At 33.9% G+C, this 19,273-nt stretch overlaps 1 protein-coding gene across 11 annotated transcripts; it reads left to right on the top strand.

Moving 5' to 3' along the window:
* The first annotated feature begins 323 nt into the window (after window positions 1-323).
* Window positions 324-18,495, top strand: LOC124426881 (protein PRRC2C). 11 transcript variants are annotated; one of them, XM_046969070.1, is made up of 20 exons: window positions 324-809; window positions 1,824-1,971; window positions 2,122-2,370; window positions 2,560-2,707; window positions 3,965-4,210; window positions 5,860-5,943; window positions 6,126-6,379; window positions 6,999-7,527; window positions 7,623-8,711; window positions 8,799-9,199; window positions 10,028-11,584; window positions 11,660-13,540; window positions 14,461-14,655; window positions 14,837-15,145; window positions 15,216-15,404; window positions 15,480-15,615; window positions 15,719-16,069; window positions 16,156-16,301; window positions 16,711-16,969; window positions 17,048-18,495. In XM_046969070.1, the coding sequence occupies exons 2-20, from the start codon at window positions 1,879-1,881 to the stop codon at window positions 17,197-17,199; spliced, it is 8,268 nt and encodes a 2,755-aa protein (XP_046825026.1). In that variant the 5' UTR covers window positions 324-809; window positions 1,824-1,878; the 3' UTR covers window positions 17,200-18,495. The 11 variants fall into 11 exon arrangements, with proteins under 11 accessions (XP_046825026.1, XP_046825070.1, XP_046825060.1 ...); XM_046969114.1 differs by having other exon boundaries at window positions 16,156-16,280; XM_046969104.1 differs by having other exon boundaries at window positions 14,476-14,655.
* The last annotated feature ends 778 nt before the right edge of the window (window positions 18,496-19,273 follow it).

Below are 19,273 nucleotides of genomic sequence, written 5' to 3' on the forward strand. Positions count from 1 at the left end.
CATTCCATAATACCAACTACGTACTGATATCACAAAGAGCTTTCAAAGAAGACAGCAATTTATGTAAAGCAACGCCATCTAAAAAGTGAAATGACCACTGCGAAGATCAAGTTATTGTTGAAAATTATATTGAATGTGCATATTTTAAAAAGCATAAAGAACATTTAAAAAAGAAAAATAAATTAATAGAAATAATTTTGGTATGAAAACATGTAATATAGAAATATTTTTCTTATATAGTATTTTCACATTGTTTAATAGGAGATTACGATTGCATGCGTCGGCCATCTTATGAATTTGACTTTGGTGCATGGCTAAAGGAATTTTCATAGCAGCGCCGCTTTACATCTGCGGAGTCCGTTTACATCTTCCTGCTGTGAGTAACGGTTAGGCGAAAAAACATTAACGAACTCTCGCGATACGCTTCATTCTCCTTAAAAAGCGGAAATCGTGTCCGGTGATTCTGAAAGTGTGCAATCTCACCCTTTATTAAAATCGGATAGAAAATAAACGCAATCTAAAAAGTGCGTACGCAACGACAAAGTGACAGCGAAATCCGCTCGAGTGGCGTGTCTGTAGAAGCGACTCTGTTTGGGCCTGCATGACGTAATTGTATTGATCGCAGAAGAAGAGCCGAAAGTCGCGCATTCGCCATCTTGGACGAATTGTGGAAAAGAAGTATCTGTGTCTCTCAGGCGCGGTACAATTGTTGAGACTTGAGACTGTAATCCGTGGCGATCCGTGTATTGAGTAGTTTTAAACGGGACTTAACCCCTTTGTGAACTGGCAACCCATTTGGACGGACCAAGGTAAGCGATTATTTTGTTAATTTGACTCTATCGTCGTGGACTCTCCTTTTTCAATATAGATGCTTTAAACTCTCCTGAACTTCCCCTCCCCTTTGATAGCTTCTCTTTTCCTATCGCTTCTCCGAATATAGCGCGATATCGGCAAATTCCGATCTTTAAATATCTTTATCGAATAAAAGCCATTCGAGAAATGCGGGATTTTTCACGTTCGATCGGAGGATCGTTGTTTTGAGCGGTTCGGTGACTTTGACATCGCGGAGGAAGGGTTGCGCCTCCCGTACAATTTCTTTTCATAGATCCGCATGTTCGATATGTTATTTCTGGAAAAATCCAATTTTATTCTTATTTCAAAGAATTACATTGAGCTATAATTCTTCGTGCTTGGTTAAATCAATGATATAGTATATCTTGGGCAATGCTATATGGTCTTTCATTCACTACGATCAACGATTTAAATGATTTTTTTTACTAACTTTTGCACTTTTTCTTGTATTAATATTGTTGTTATAATACTTAGATTTACTTGAATCATAAATATATGCTTTTAAGTAAATGCAGAATTTATTAAAAACATTACAGTTTGCATAGACAATTTCAAAATTAGTATAAATTTTTTTCTATATTCTTTTAGATTAGTACAATTGTAATAATAAATCTTATGTCATAATTTTAGTTATAATTAATATTATAATAGTTATATCTTTTTTAACACTTTTAACTTACTATTCAAAAGCTTATTTTTAACATTTTATATAAATGCATTTTCAACTTCTCTTATTAACTTTTTTTTTATATAATTTAAAAATTAAGCTCTAAGGTGGATGGTATATTAAATATATAGTTGATATTTATTTTGAGCTGGTGTGTAAATAATATTGAATAATTTTCTTGAACATAATATAAATATAATAATATTACTTTTCATAGAATCTATGATTATTTATATTTATATACAGTAATCAATTAAAGTAGAGATTAGATAATAAATCAATGTTATGTCAATTTTTATTTCAGACAAACGGTTCGTTCTTTGGGTCTGATTGGTACTAAATGGTTGCCTGCAGACAGCATGTCTACTCTGTCAGGGATTTTGTCGAAGGGGGAGAAAGGAAAATCAAAGTTTCAATCGTTAGATATCAATAATTTGTATCGGGTAAGCAGGGTAAGTCAACCAATGCATTATTTTTATTTATCTTGTAATATTTGTATTATTCTATTTATATTTAAAATCAAAGATAATATTTCTTCTTTTTACATAAAAATATTTCATAGTTTAAAATTATAATATTTATTTGTTATATATCATACATAGGGAGAATCCTTAGAACAACATCAACAAAAAAACACATTACCGCGCAAACATGGCATGCAAACCCTCGGAAGGGTGCCCTCGGCACGGAGACCTCCCGCTAATTTGCCCAGTTTGAAAAGTGAAACTAGCAGCAGCGATCCAGCTGTCAGTCTTGTACCTAGTGGAGGAAGTGGTTGGGCAACTACCAAGGATTCAGGATCTTCAAGCACTAATACTATTGTGTCCACAACAGCAACAGATTCAAACACTGTAACTTTTATAACTATGCGCTTTTATACCTCCTTTCCCCCTTTTTCTCTGAAATATATATATATATATATATATATATATATATATATACAGTATATTATATATTTGTTATATTATATACATTTTTTTTATACTATTTTTACAAAATTTTGTATTATAATAACATACGCATTTCTATTCTTTTGCAAGACAAATTCTTCACCAGCACAATGTGTAACGGGGTCGACTGCACCAACCTCTCTTCATCCTCTACTACCAGGACAACAAGGTACTTCACATTCTTCCGATGCAAACAACAAATCATCATGGAGTGCAATTATGAGCAAATCAGGAGATGGTATGTATTTTATTTTTTTCTTATTAACAATATTACCAAATTTGCTTCCTTTGAAAAAAATTTGATGGAAAAGAATACTTCTATAAATTCAAATATTGAAAAATATTACAAATTATGCAAAAAGATGTTTTGAAATGAACATGGATAGAGAAAAATGCATACTTTGCTTTAGTCTTGATCCTATATTTATAATATGTATCATTTTAAAAGAGCATGCCACCTATTCATATCATTAAGTTTAAGAAAATATCTTAAATTCATTTATATTTTAAGCAAAACTAAAAAAGAAAAAAGGGAGAAAGAGAATGAAAAATAAACTATACTAATATGCTGTTTGCAATATTTACCATGCATATCAGTTAGAAATTGGAAAAACAATCATTGTTGTTTTGCATATATTACATTTGAAGAAGTAGTAGCTTTGTACTTTGAATATTATCAAGGAATGTGAATAATGCTTACAAAAAGAAAGCACGTTGTATGGTACAGTGTACAGTTATGATTAATTCTTTAGCTATGATGTATCTGAATTTAAGAGCATCTGTTGTTTGTAAAAGTACAATGTATAAAAATTATATTGAAAAATAATCATACTAAAATGTAAAAATTAAAAGAAATGATGATTTAGGAACACATATATACAGATGAGTGACTACTTACATTCTTTGTAGCTAAATGATTTACATAGTTACCATATAAGTATATATATATATATATATATATATATATATATATATATATATATACATGTACATAGTTATTAAAATTTTAAATAATGCAACAGAGAACATCACATATATAATAAAAATATTTAATTGAAATGTAATTCGAAGGTAATTATTCAATTTTTATAAGTATTGTTTTTCTAATAATGTTTACAAAAAACTTTGTTTTTTTTCCCATTCGTATCATTGTAACAACAATAAATAATGTATAAAAAATGATGTCATTGACTGGAGTAAAAAAGGATTTATGATTATTTGGTTTCTACGTATCGTATCAATGAATATTGAGATAATCTCACTTGTAAAGTTAAATAAGTAATACTACAGTATTACATTCGTATAAAAATCCAGAATTGGATCTTTACAAATATTTGTGAGAGTAAAGATTTTATTATATGGAATATTAGTTTTACAGTTTATTTATCATTTAAAAATATTCGATATCCACTTCTGGGTTATAAATTTGAGATAATAATCTCAGTAAAATTGCCTGGATAGTACAATTAATTTATATGTATGCCCATTGTGGCAGCAGTGGTTGGATACGCGGGGCTCGTGGGGGGCGGAAGAGGGGGAAGAAGTGCCCCTGGGCTGAGTTTCCTTGCCCACCAGTCCCCGCAGTTCCAACACGAGTTTCCCAGTCTCAGCGGACAGCCCTCTGTCTCCGCCTCCAATCAGAGCCAGACTCAAGAGTCCTCGGCAACATCCAATGCGATCTCAGTCGCTGTCCAACACCACTCATTGCTACAGCAACAGCCATATTCCCACAACCACTCAGGTGGGATGCTGCTTGCTTGTCGCTGTTAGAATTCAAATTTGATTCCTTGCAGTAGTGCTTCTAGTGCTTCTTCCCCAAAAGCTTTTTATTCTATGCTATTATAGAAGTTATTATGATTAAAAGGTTTAAATCATTCAATTTCATATAATCTTTCATTGGAAAATAGCAAAACTTACTATATTTATAAGAGAATAAAAAATTTATATTTAAAAATAAATATTACAAAAATATCTATTTTTTATATAATAATGATACAGTAAATTTTGTTATAGTCCTATTTATAGCACATATTATAATAGTAAAAATATATGTAAAAACTGAAACAATACAATATTTTGATTATTTATGATATATATATTGTTCTGTTATAATTAAGATACAAAATGTCAATCCTAATTTTAAAATAAGCTCTTTTTTATCATTAGTATTTCTGTTATATAAATTTTATTTTAGTAACATATGATATATGTGAGTAGTGATATATGATGAAAAGATAATGAATATAAGAATATATAACAGATATATAATCAATCATATAATCATTAATCCAATAGTTTTGAAGTTATAATATTTATATATATTTTTTATTTTAAAAATTTGTTTAATATTTAAAAATTTGTTTAATATTTAAAACATATTTAAGTTGTTTTGCTATATATTATGATTTTTAAAGTCTTTATTGAAAATTTATATTTGTAATATGCTTGTCTAAATTAGTTAAATGCATTTAGTAACATAATATTCAAAAATGTAAATGTTTTAAGTATATCAGGAATGTGTTTAAATAGTTGTGCTCTAGTAGAGTGACATGATCTTCGTTGAAAATTGATATGGTAATGAAAGTAATGAAAGTAAATGTGAATATTTTGTTTAAGTATTTAATTTTTACATGATAATTAATTTTTAAGGATTAATTTTTAAATAGATGTCATACGAGATATACATACATTGATTTATATGCTATATATGTCAGAATTATTAAGTCAAGGATATATTTTTAGTATTAAATTTACAAGTTTGTATGTTTTATAATTTTCAACGAAGAAATCAGTATGTTATTAAATTACAATGGTTTAAATATAAATCATATGTGCACGTGTTTTTATATGAACACTTTGGTTAAACTTGTATTATTAAAGTATCTTTGTACAAAAAAATGATATAAAGAAAATGTTTCAGACAAAAATACAAGTATAGAATATTTAAAAGTGCATCATATTTTCAAGTATTATTATGAATTTAATGTATGATTCATAATAAATATTATCTCAGTAGTAATATATATATACTATCATCTGAAACATTTATCTACAATTTTCTTATGTTTTCATTAATAACAATGAGACACATTGTACTGAATTGTATTGAATTAATCTTGAAAAATGAATTTCATTTTTTAGTTATTTATGTCAGAGTTTTTTTAGAAATGTACATCATTTTATACAAACAGCTGGTGCTTTTAATAGTTTTGCACAAGTATTTCATGCATTTTTTATTATTTATGAAGAGACTATTCATAAGCCACTGCACTACTCTATAATGGCTGACAAATATGTTTCGCATGAGTGTTACAGATTAGACTATTAAGAGTTTCAGCTGTAAATATGTCCTCACAAGTACTTTATATTATATATCTTAAATATTCTTAGGAGGTGCACTAAACAATCAGCAGCAACAACAGAATCGAGAACTAAATGCACAGTATGGTCCTGGACCAAGTCTACGCCCTCAAAGTAAATAACATGACAATAAATACAATAATATTTTTATGTAATCATATATGTATATACTGATTACAGTATCGTATTTATAGTTAAAATACAAATTTAAACACAATAGTTGTCCCTTATCAAAAACATTTATATTGTTAGTTTAATTGGGTTATTAGTGATGAATAAACTTTATAAATCTATAGCAGAAGGAAGCTGGATTCAAGGAGGCAGTCGCACGACAAGCGGGACAACAACAACAACAGGCGCTCCCGGAAATGGGAATACTCCGGCGGTCCAGGGCCCCCCAATAGTAGGTCCCAGTGGTTCTACGGGACACACGGAGGCACTCGCTGGCGGGCGACAGAACTTGGGCCAATCGCCCAACATGGCTATGGGCCAGGCAGGCCAGAGTACTTCCCCTAATAGTCAAGGTCCACTTCCTTCTGGTTCACATCAGGTTGGTTCGAATGTGCACCATTATCAAGGGCTTATTCATCCCTTACCTCTTACCTAGCCGCTTTATCTATATGCATACCAGATATTAAGATATTAAAATATTTTACATGTATTTATTAGAACTATTTTAGTTAAATTATAGTTTTAAATTTCTACCTTCTCGTTGTGTACCACACATATCTTCATTGTTACTATAGATTTTGTTCAAATGTTTATTGATATTTTCTTGTAAATTGTTAATAGGTCGCGATACATTCAGTGTTTATAAACATTTTCAAAGTATCAAAATTTGCAGTTATATCGTATCAAACGTTTTAATTGTGATAAATATAATTTATTTAATATACTACACACATGCACACACACACAGACATCTGCTGTGAGATTAAAAATTTTCTTATATTTTAATATAAATTATTATAATACGCATAAGCAAGTCTTAAAATCATTTTACTTTATCTAATCATAGTTAAAATTATCATTATTTTTATTAAAGATATTGTTTACTATTATTTCCTTATTTCTTCCTTTATTTATTAATTCAAATATAGTTTTTACCTAGCGTAATAATATTTTGTAAGCGAGATATTAATTTTGCATGTCTTTGTCTGTATATTCAGATATATAGAGGAAACTTTCCAAGTGGATTCCCATCTCAGTTTTCACCAAACGTAGGATCGGGTGGTCCACGGCCACGATTCAATTATCCTCCAGATCGCTTTCCTCTTCCTCAACGACCGCAAGAACGCGATCGTGTTCCAGAGGAAGAGATCATAACGCGTCCTATTATTAAAGAAGAAGATTTAACAAGAATGGACGATATCTCGCGTGACGCAGGCTGGGCAGCGCACGATGATATTGATTATAACCAGAAATTGGCTTTTAGCGATGACGAACCTGAACCTGAGCCCCCGAAAAAGGAAGAAAAAAAAGATGTTAAGGCAGAAGAAAAATTAGATGAGAATCATTCGGAAAATAAAGATAAACCAAGGGACAATCGTGATAATAGAGAAACTGCAAAAGATAATCGAGATCAACCTACGCATCGTCCATGGAATCAAAGCACTCTATCCCGAGATTTACGTGGTCCTAATGGTCCAAATTGCTTCTCTACTCAATCATCGCTGCAATCGGTGCATTCCTTGAGAGGTTTGAAATTATATTTTTTATAATTTTTTTTGTATACGTTTTATGTATTTTCTAATATTGATGTTAATTATTTATATTTGCTTTGGTTACTTAAGTAGACGCAGAAGACGACGAAGCGTGGAATGAAAGACGCAGATTGAAAGTTGAAGTTGCATTTGTTGTTAAACGTGCCCGTCAACGCAAGGAAGAAGAAGAAAAAAGATTCCAAGAATCTACTAAACAAGCGGCAGCTAAAAAATTACAAGATTTGGAAAAGAAATTACAAGAAAAACAATCAAGACAAAAAGAAGATGAACGTGGACCACCACCTGAACCAAAAGGTCTCATTAGTGTTCCGCCTGTACCTATTCCTGTACCCGAATGGGAACGCGAGAAAGAAATCAGAGAACGTGAAAATCGAGAACGTGAACGGGAACGATCTCGCACTTCTTCTGAAGGAAAAGATGATAAATCTACTCGTGAATCTCGTGAACCTAGGGACAATATAAGAGAATCTAGAGACACCCGCGATCAGTTGATTAATGATCGTCAGAATGATCGACAACTTGATCGTCAAAATGATCGACAAATTGATCGTCAAAATGATCGACAAATTGATCGTCAAAATGATCGACAAATCGATCGTCAAAATGATCGACAACTTGATCGTCAGAATGATCGACAACTTGATCGTCAGAATGATAGACAACTTGATCGTCAGAATGATCGACAAATTGATCGTCAAAATGATCGGCAAATTGATCGTCAAAATGATCGACAAATTGATCGTCAAAATGATCGACAAATTGATCGTCAGAATGATCGACAAATTGATCGTCAGAATGATCGACCAAATGATCGTCAAAATGATCGACCAAATGATCGGCCAAATGATCGGCCAAATGATCGTCAGAATGATCGACAAATAGATCGACAGAATTTCCTGAGACAACCAGATATTGCAGCACGCAGTGAACGTGAACGAGAACGTGATCGTGATCAACGCGACATTAGAGATCGTGAATATCCTGGATTTTTACGACATTTCCAAACTAACATACCGCCCAGATTTCAAAAACAACAAGCAGAAAGAAGTGGTTCTGGGTTTAACCGCATTTCACCGAGCGCAGAAAGATCATCTCAATCTGTTTCATTTGCTCAACAATATGACTCTGGAAGATGGGGTCACAATCATAATAATTTAAGTAAGTTTAAAGCTTTTTTTTTATTATGGAATTAACGTAATTCTCCTAGGTAAGTTGATATTATAATTCAGTGAAAATTTGTATTAGTAGATAACAATACGAAGCAATCACATGCAGTACCGCCACCTCGACGAAGTAGAATCGATTCAGATGTATCATCACCGTTGGAGGAGGATCGTTCTTCATCGCGTGACCATCGTGGACAACTATCCAGAGAAGATCGTTATCGTCATCCTGTACATCGAAAATCAGGTGGCTATTATGACGAGTATACTCGTACCTACAAAGATTACGATTGGGACGATAGACATCCTCGCGAACCTTGGGAACGCGAGAGACATTTCGATGATAAGGAACGAGAAACAAATTTGGATTCAAGAGATGGTAGGGAAAGTAGAGAGAATCGACCGATTAGACAAAATCGAGACAGCGTTGAAAATCGTGATCGAGACAATAAAGAAAAAAAGGACTATGACAATTATTTGAAGGTAATTTTTGTTTAACTTTTACTGTTAACGCTATATTTTGCATATTTCAGCCATTGAATAATAATTGATCCATATATATACACACATACATATCTGTGATTTTGTTTCTTTTTATTTTTAAATTCTAAATTAATTGTATTAATGGTATAATTTTGACCAATTACGGAGCATTTATCGAATTACGCAAGTGATAAATCATATTAAAAACTCAGCGAGAAAACACAAATAACAATTTTCCTTGCATGTTATTGTTTTGCTTCTCACGCTTTTAGGTAAATACTTGTATGGATGTGATCTTCAAGAACTGAAACAGTGATGGCTACTGTGCTTAATTACAAAGAAGTGATCAAACCAATATTTGAATGAAAAAGAACAGCTACCAAAGAATTTCGTAACAGACAAAGTTAGTGCATTTTCTGTCCATATATCTTCTTCTGAAAGCGGTTTGTAGCACATTATCATACGGGAATTGATAAATATTAATTAGAAATGACATAAGTCTGTTATGCACATTTATGTTGCTGTTTCTTATATAAAAGTGCATTGAAGCCATCAAGATGTACTTTGCAAGGAAAAATGCTTTGTGATTTCTCGCTTTTACTCGCTATTATTATCAATTTCATCGTTCATATTATCAATGGATAATATTATTCCTTGCTTTTTCAATTAATTCTTCATAAAATGATTTATCACTTATCTTTTAAAAAGAATACGTACATAATTAGTATTATATTTTTATTGTAATATGTTCTACAGTATATTTTTAATTATGTGTAAATTGTTACTTTATCCAAATACATATATTCAAAATAAAAATCATTTCTTTAGGATACTTGTGATGAACGCGAGCGTTGCGATGATAGGGAACGTTCCGATGGCACCGAATGGCGTGATGATCGTACTCAAGAGAGACAAACTGAAAAACGACGTGAAATACCACGAGAAGAACGTATTGAACGTAATGAACGGCCACAAAGACCGGATTCGCGTGACAGTCGTACGTCAAGAGAATCGAAAACGTCATCACGTGATGATGAGCCTCATAAATTGCGCGATTGTGGCTTATGGGTAAATGAAATTTCGGATTATGAAGAAAAAAAGCGAGATCTTTATCATGAAAATAATAGAGAAAGAGAAAGAGAAAGAGACAGGAGACAGCCACCTGGTCCTGTTACTAAAGAAAAATTAGAAGCAGATGATCTAAAGAGCGAGAAACGTAATTTGACTCAATTGAAAAGAAATAGCTCTGAGCAAGAGAAGAAAGATACAGTAAAGGAAACTGTAACTGAAACGAAAAAAGAAACTGATATCCGTAGCAGAAAATCTGAACGTATAACTGAAACAAGCAATAGACCTGTAGAAAGAGGAGATAGTTCTCCGAAAGCTTGGGCTGATGCTGTATCACCGACGTTTGAAAAGGAAGAGGAAAAGATATTGGAAACTTTTAAAGACATAAATGAATTAGAGAATGTAAAACAGAATTTGGAAAAATTGACTTTAGAAAAACGAGGAGAGGATGTGCATATTGAAGATACGAATAAGGAACATGTGAAAGAAGAAAAACGTGAGAAGAATACACGGAATAGAACAAGCAGCGGAAGCTCCAGTTCACGAGCTCGAGATTGTCGAGGTGGACGTCAATGGGGAGGATCGATTTATACACGTTGGAGTGGTCAAGAATCTAGAGGAAGGAGAGGTGGGTCTAAATCTTCGGGTAGACCAGCATCTGCTAGAAGTGGTTCCTATGGTCACACTGATTCTGAAAATAGTGCAGACGAAGTTTCTGGCTCAACCGAATCAGGAAAAGAAGAAAGGAGGTCTGCAAAATCACCGAAACTGTCTCAGAAGATCGATAAGGAAGAACGTAACAGAGAGGTATCTAGACGAGAAGACAAACGAACTGGAGAATATTCCCAAACACGAAATGAAAAACGATCGTACGATGGAAAACCAAGTCGTGAAGGATTTGCACCGTCCGGTGAACCATCCAGACGAGGTCGAGGTGGATTTAGAATCAGGTCTTCTGGTAATAACAGTAATCGCATGGAAGGATATGGGCCACCATCCAGTAAGAGTCCTTTCTCATCGGAACGTAATGCTGAGGAAAAACAGAATACTGCTAAACAATGTTCAACGACGACTGCATCGGATAAAGAGACAAATAATCCCGCGAGCACTCCAATAGAATCTAGTGACGACAAAATGATAGCGAAACAACAAGCTCTTACAGCTGGTATAACTGGTAGACGTACAAAATCACCGAATCCACAGAGTCAACAATCTAATAAACAGGATAATCATCAAACATCTGGCAATGTTGTATCACAAAAGCCGCATAAGAAGGAGGAATCTCTCTCCAAGAGAACTCGCAGTGGAAGTAGAAGGGTAAATGTTTATTTGTATATTATTAATGATCTGATTATTAATTGTATTAATAATTCATTCATTATTTGTTTACAGGGTAAAGACACCCGGGAATCACGTTTTCGTGGTAGCAGCAGTAACGTATCGAAACAAACTTCTTCCGACGTAGGTAATGAAGAATGGGAAACCACATCTGAAAATAGCGAAGACCACATGGATGATCACAAAGAGTCTCGTAATAGTCGTAACAAACATTTCAATGGACGTGGAAATCAAAATTCCAACCAGAATGCTATGGGTGGTAATTTACATTCTCGTAGAAACGAGCAAGGTGGAAATAATCGAGATCAACGTGAAAAGAATAGCAAATCTTCCAGTGCGTCATCAAGGGCACCAGGAGCGGAGAAGCGAAATGTTCAAAATTCATCATTCTGTAATCAAAGAAATCAGTCATCTATAAGCCAATCACAAAATGGTAGATCAAGAAGTCAAGGTTCTTCGCATGGTGGATCGATGTCTAACAAGTCATCTAGTAATAAGGAAAATACTGTGAATCGTATTGATGAAATCAAATTGAATGAACCAAATTTGGTTAATCAAGCCTTTAATGATATGAACAAAAAAAGTCAATCGAAAGAAAAGAAAATAGTTGACAACGTTTCAGACTCAAATAATTTTACTGAAGATGGATCGACTATTGCGGAAGATAAGTTGGACTCTGATGGTTTTCAAGAAGTTCGTTCGAAGAAAACCGTGAAAGAACCCAGGCACTCTCAAAAAGATGAAATCAAGCCATTAGCGAAGAAGGAAAAGGAACGAGAACGTGATCGTTCAAAATCTAAATCAAATAATGGATCTCAACAAATTTCTCAACAAACCCAAAATATACCATCATTATTGGGTCAATCTATACAGCAGCCAGTAAGCATGCCACAAAAACAATATGATAAAAATACAAAAGGTCTGAAACTCCCACCAAGATTTCAAAAACAACGCTTGGCGAAGCAACAACAACAACAGACATTTGCTGATCCAAATGATGTAAATAAAATGAACAGTTCTGGCAACAATAATATGAAAGATTCGTCTGGTGGTCCAGCACCCCCACCTTCTGTGAATGCTTGGGACAAACCTTTCATCAGTCAATTACGCTCAAATTCTCCTTCCGCTGTCCCAGCTGACGTTCAATTGATGTCCGGTTTAACTTCGCAAAATGATCAAGTTCACGAAAATAATGAGCAAGTTAACTCTGGCAGTAGCAGTCAACGGAATTCTCCAAGCGGTGAAAAAGCTGGAAAGAACACGAAAGATCTCGTAGAGAAGAATGTTTCCGATGTTTCTTCACCACCGGTTCAAACTTTAATCTTTGAGAATACAAATTATTCAAAAACGACTAAAACAACGCCAACTGATTTAGCCATGAAATCCAAATTTTCAAATCATGTTCAGAAACAGCAACGCGTAGATAAGCGTGTGGATATGGAAGAGGAAGGCAATCCGATGCATCAACATTCGCAACAATCATTGTCGGTTGCTTTCTCCAACAAACCGAATGACCTTATGAAGAATAAAAACCAGGAGCCTATTCAAATGCCTTTATCATTTAATAAGAACGAAGATAATGCCGATATGAAGCTTGATTTTACATTCGACTCTGATCTCTCGCAATTGACAGAAGACAAAAGCAAAACTTTGGGAATGACTCGATCCATGCACATGAGTTCTGGACAAAGTACGATATCACCCTCAACTGCAGAGCTTAATTTGAAGATAGCTTCGGTAAAAAAGGTTTGGGAAAATGCCACTCCTATGCCGACTGTAGTCGAACATGAAGATGGTGGTAATGTCGTCAGTACCGCTAACAGTTTTCCTCAAGCTTTTGAGAACAGCGACGTCGATGATAGTTACAGCCCACATCAGCAGTACAACCAGAATAACATGAAAAATGAAATCACAACGTCTACGAACGTGTGCAAGGTGAGTCTTTATATTTCTATATAATTCGATAATTATATAGAAATTCTATGAATTCTAAACGCCCACATATTTAATAGATGTATTATTGTGCATGTTATAAAACTATTGCATCACTTGAAATTGACTTAGCGGTTTTCCGCTGTCCTAGATTATACTTCTTTTAGTTAGTTTTGTTTTATTTTTCCGCATTACTGAATTCGTACAAATTTCAAAAATATTTTCATCCGAATGGTCCAGGAAATAATTCAATTTAATATATACTGGAATATATCAATGCTCAAAGTAATAATTTCATTTTACGTATGACAATGAGAATATTGGATTATCGGTTGAAAGTATATTCTTTAAAAATATAAGAAATGTGCTCTTAATCAAATACTTACTGTTAAAATGTCTTGTGAAACCAATGTGCGAATGTTTGGTCAATGTGTGACAATTTTCTATAAGCTCATTATTGGAACATTCGTGTATTAAACATGAAGTCTAAATATCGACAGTTCTAAATCTACAGTTGAAAATTTGCTACGGCGAAAAGATGAAGGTAAGTAGATAACGCGCTTGATCCAATGTATTGTTTACAAGAGCTTTATTAAGCAAGACCGAACCTTCGCTTGCATTCTTCAAAAGCGTAAGCTCCGCTTACCGAGGGAAGCAGTGTTTTTTTCAGAAAATTTTCATCGAGTAGTAAGTAAATCATGCAGTCTTTATGCACACAGTTATGAGTGAGCTTATTTATTTTTATCAAAGTTTATTAGAAGTCGCGTTATAAAAAAAATTAACGTTTCAAGCATATGATTATTTTTTTGAGAAAATAAGAAATCGCATTATATTGGCAGTTGACAGTGATGTATATAGCAAATTAAATAACAGAAATATCATGTCCCCTGTGGGAAGATGCTGACTCTTTGCCTGATGCGCAGCTGGTTCCCCCGCAGGTGAAGCCGCAGCAACAATCCGCGGGAAGCAATGGAACCCAACCTGGTTCTACTGTACCCGGCCCGAGTCCTATTGGAGCTGGACAGAGTCCCATGGGTCATCCACCTGCTAGCCTTCAAGGACCTTTAAGCCCACCACCATTCAATTCAACTGGTCAACCTTCTCATATCAATTATCAGGTATATCATTAAATATTTTATAAAATTTATAGCAATGTCATCACATTTTTTACAAATTCTGAAATAGTTCTTTGTTTTATTTTTTTGTTAAGTTTTGTATTTTTAATAAAACAATTTATCAAATTTTATTTAACAATAGACATCAATACGATATATTGATTTAGTCATTTATTTTTTTCAGGAGTTTCCACAATATCCTGGATCACAAGCCGCACAATACGGTAGCATGTCTGCTATACCTTCACCACCAGCAATGTTATTCAATACAGGTTCTGGTCAATTACCAGCACAAGCAGGTGGTTTATATGGTGCTTTCCAGTTGGATCAAAGTCGTTCTCCTTTCACGCAATATCCACCCTATGGACCATCCCTACAAAGTTCATTCAACCAGCAAAATGTATATTTGCCACAGCCACCACCACCGCCACCACATGCTCCAAGTGCGCCAACTCCTGATATGTATCCCAATAATTTATCGCAATATCGTATTGTAAGTATAACGGTATAATCAAAATGTAATATAATATAAGTCAAATGATGCGCTTTCTTATATTTAACAGACTGCTGCAACTGCACCTCCGTTTGGACAAAATCAGCAGCTTAGTAATAACCCAAATACAGTTCTTATCAGTTCATCATCGAATTCTTTGATGTCAGCAAGCGTTAAACCATCTTCTCAACCAATTGGTGCAATTGGTACTAAAGCAGCGCCTCATTTTCAAGCACCATCTGCACCACAGCCAAATCAAGTATGTTAATTTTGAAAACCATTTGTGCTAAATTGCCCTGAATGAAAAAAAAATTATTTTTATTATATTTTACAGTTACCATACATACCTTATGATCCAAACCAAGTACTCAGTGTAAGCGGTAGTTACATGGGCAACTCTCAGTTGGTGCAGAGACCGGGTCCTAATGTACAGGCATCAGCAAATAGTTATTATAGTGCTACATCGGCTGGTGAATATAATTTTTTTTTAATCTTTTACCAGTTAGATTTACTTTAATACTTTAATTAATTAATTTTTATATTTAACTTTGCTTGTTTCATACGTCATTATAGATGTATTTCCGGGATCACAAACTGGTTTTTACCAGCCAGGTGGTGCTACACAGCAAACTGGCACTCACTATGGCCTTCAAGGATTTGGTCAGCATAGTCAAAGCCTGGCAACTGGAAGTGCAACGCCTGTTGGTCTTCAAAATTTTAGTCCTGGATTTTTGTCTAATTCGGGACTACAAATAGCTGCTGCTGCAGCAGCACAGCAATTTCGGAATCCAACCGGAGGTTTACCTGCTCCAGCTAATGCAACTTCTACATTCCTAAATAAACATCAACCGCAGGAACAACCTAGACAGTTAAAAAGTCCGTCGGGAAATCAGCAAGATGTTTTAGCATCTGTTTTCAACGCAAGTAAGTTTTTCTCAGTTTTTATGACATTTCAAAAAATAGAAACTTCTAAAATATTAATAAATTTATTTTTATACACTTATTCTTAGCGCCCCAAATACCATCTCCTAAATCGAGAAACTGCAAACAACAAACGTCATCACAGCAACCGCAACCAAGTCCTACACAACATCATAAATATCAACAATATCAGGGCGTTAGTCAATCTGCTTTGGTAAGCAGCTACAGCAACTATGTATGTACCACTCCTTTATATAATACATATATACAGGAAATCATCACATAAAGTAATGACAAGTTGTTATCTAGGGATTTTGCTACGTAAAGATACAAAATTTATAATTAAATATCTTAATAGATATCTCTAGAATATCTCTAGAATATAGAAGAAAATAATTGTAATTATTTTATTGCTTTCTAGATAACTATTTGTTAATATTTTATGCATATCACGTATTTGGATGTGACTCTTTATGTTTGGAAGTCAATTCGTATATTACTTTGTTTTATTTCATATTATAAGTCAAAAGAAGTGACAAATTTAATGCTTTACTTAACAAATTAAATTCTGTTTGTACCTTCTAGTGTAAAAGTAATTACAATTTTTGTACATATGGTTTCTATTGTATCTTGTAAACTTGTAGGTATTACAACAAAATGTACGAGGAATGGGTATGCCACCACGAGCTGGCATACAACCATCACAACAACGCTATCCACCGCCTATACAAAGGCCAGTTGTACCCTTTGCGCAAGGTCCTACTTTGAATAATTCTACGCAACAACCTAATTCCATGCCGTCGCAGCAACAAGCACAGATAAACAGACACAGACCAAATTTACATCAACAGCAACAACAACGAAACATGAAGATGCAACAACAACAATACTATTCTTCGCAAGGTTCGTTTATTTCGCTGATTATTAGTAGAACTTAAGGTTTATAACATGTTATATTATTAATTCTTATTTTCCTTTTAGGAAATGTTAAGATCGATTCAAATGATAAGACTGATTCGCACAATGACAAGATCAACGATGGGAATTCTGGAAATCAATCAGGAGGCAATAAATCTAATGTGAATCAGCAAGATAGTGATACCAAGGAAGAAGTGAGTCAACAAAATGAGTGAATGTGAAAGCTGCGGAAACGATCCGTACACAACTAAGCGTTGAATCAATTCATTAAAACAAATAACAGTAAAAAAACGCAAACTAGTATTTCCCCGATCGAAGGAACTAATCCAGATTATGAAGTTACCTTATGTTTGGCATATTGAGACAAACAGCTTGCAAGGTTCACGCAGATAATATGAAGAAAGATTTTTATCAATGGCGTATTAGAGATAAACGATTTGGTGGAATTACTCTTTATTCGAACGTGCGGTTTTAATTTGAAAAATACTTATGCCGCGAAACGTCCTCGTCTCCATGATCGATAAAGAAACATGCGCTTCTTGCTAAGCATTCCCATTTTATCAATCTGAGATTCACGAACTTCGTTTATGTCTCTAACGATGAATATCGGATACGTATCTGAAAAAAAGACGAATTATTTAGCGGATTTTGCACGGGATAATCGAGAATTCAAAAATACCTACGATCGTTTAATGCACCCGAATGAACTTCGGATATGAATCGATGTTCATTTGTGTACTTAATGGTAGTCGACGGTAGATGACACGTCATATAAATCGTATCTTTAAAAAAGAGAAAACAGGGGGTGGGAGAAAAAAGTGGGGCTGAATTTGTTGTATATCTTTACTGTCTCTATTGCCGATTTACAATACAGTACGCAAGGAACAGACGCAACAAAAGGTATTGTCCAATCGTCGTATTATTCGTATAGCATTACTATAGAAGAGAAAAAGTGACGAAAAGAAAAAAGGAGAATGCATAGGGGAGAGAAAGAGAGAGAAAGAAAGAAAGAGAAAGGAAGAGGCATGGGAGGGTAGAAGAAACTTCTACGCGATCGGAATAAGAGAAAAAAAATGAAGTTACTCGTGCACTTTGATCGTATGGATTTGAAATGATATATCGTGATCCCGTTGCAGTGACAAACGCCGTAAAGTCGTGTATATTGGACATTATGGATATCGCAAGGTTATGAGCAAATCTGCGCAAAAAGAATAGTAAAAAGCAATTGTTTATATATATCGCACAGATCATGCCATAATCTCGCCTTGCTCTGAGAGTGCTCTATCGTGTTAGGTATGTAATGTGTACGGTATTTTTTTGTGAAGTGCGGGAAGCACGAAATATTATCGGTATTCCTCGGCTTGGAAGTGTTCTGCCGAATCAAGTGGAAAACACGCTATATCGCAGCATACAAGTCGTGAAAAAAGAATTGTATATTCTCTGCTTTTGTTGCAATTTAAGCATTATTATAAAAATGAAGCCAATAAAAATAAACAGTAGTGTTTACAGGACTCTGTCGTTTTGCCAGTTTATTAATGCGAAGGTAGCATAGCTCTCGCTCGAATGTCGCGTAAAAAAAAAAGGAAAAAAGAGCGATTGTTACCATTGGGGTAAAATCGACGATCAATAAAAACACAACATACTGCCAGTCGTATCGACGACCATTATATCCTTGAACTTTGGGGATTTTTCATGTTCTATTCGTAAGGATGTTGGAGAATGCAAAGTGAAGTGTATTATCGAGGAAAATTATAAACTGCTAATACACGGGAGAAATCGTCGCAACAATTACATCTTAATGCGTCTAAACAGTGCTGATCGAAGAAACCGGTCGTAATATCATATAATTACTTTTCATCTTAAAAACACATTTTACTCTTAAAGATTTATGCAATTCTCAAACTAACAACAAAAATAAGGTAAAATACAAATACAATGCAAGAACGAATGGCACGCTACTAGGAAAGAAATAAGGATAACAGTGCCTTTGATGCACTGCCGCACAAAATAATCTCCTTGCTAACGTGTCTCACAAAATGACTCGAATTACATCATATAGACGATATTTTAGAATCGTCGACATTAGACACGAATGATAAAGGCTCCATTCTCATACCGTACGCGTTAATATTATAATTTTACTCTTATTACAAACATATAACTATAAAACGATAACTATACTAATTGCATTATCATTTATAACTTTGTCATATTTTTATTATCTTGATCTTCGATGTTTTTCTTAACCGTTAACACATTCAATTTTACATTTTTAATTTCTCTCTTTTC

The sequence above is a fragment of the Vespa crabro genome, chromosome 1 (assembly GCF_910589235.1).
Source record: "Vespa crabro chromosome 1, iyVesCrab1.2, whole genome shotgun sequence".
In the NCBI taxonomy this organism is placed as follows: domain Eukaryota; kingdom Metazoa; phylum Arthropoda; class Insecta; order Hymenoptera; family Vespidae; genus Vespa; species Vespa crabro.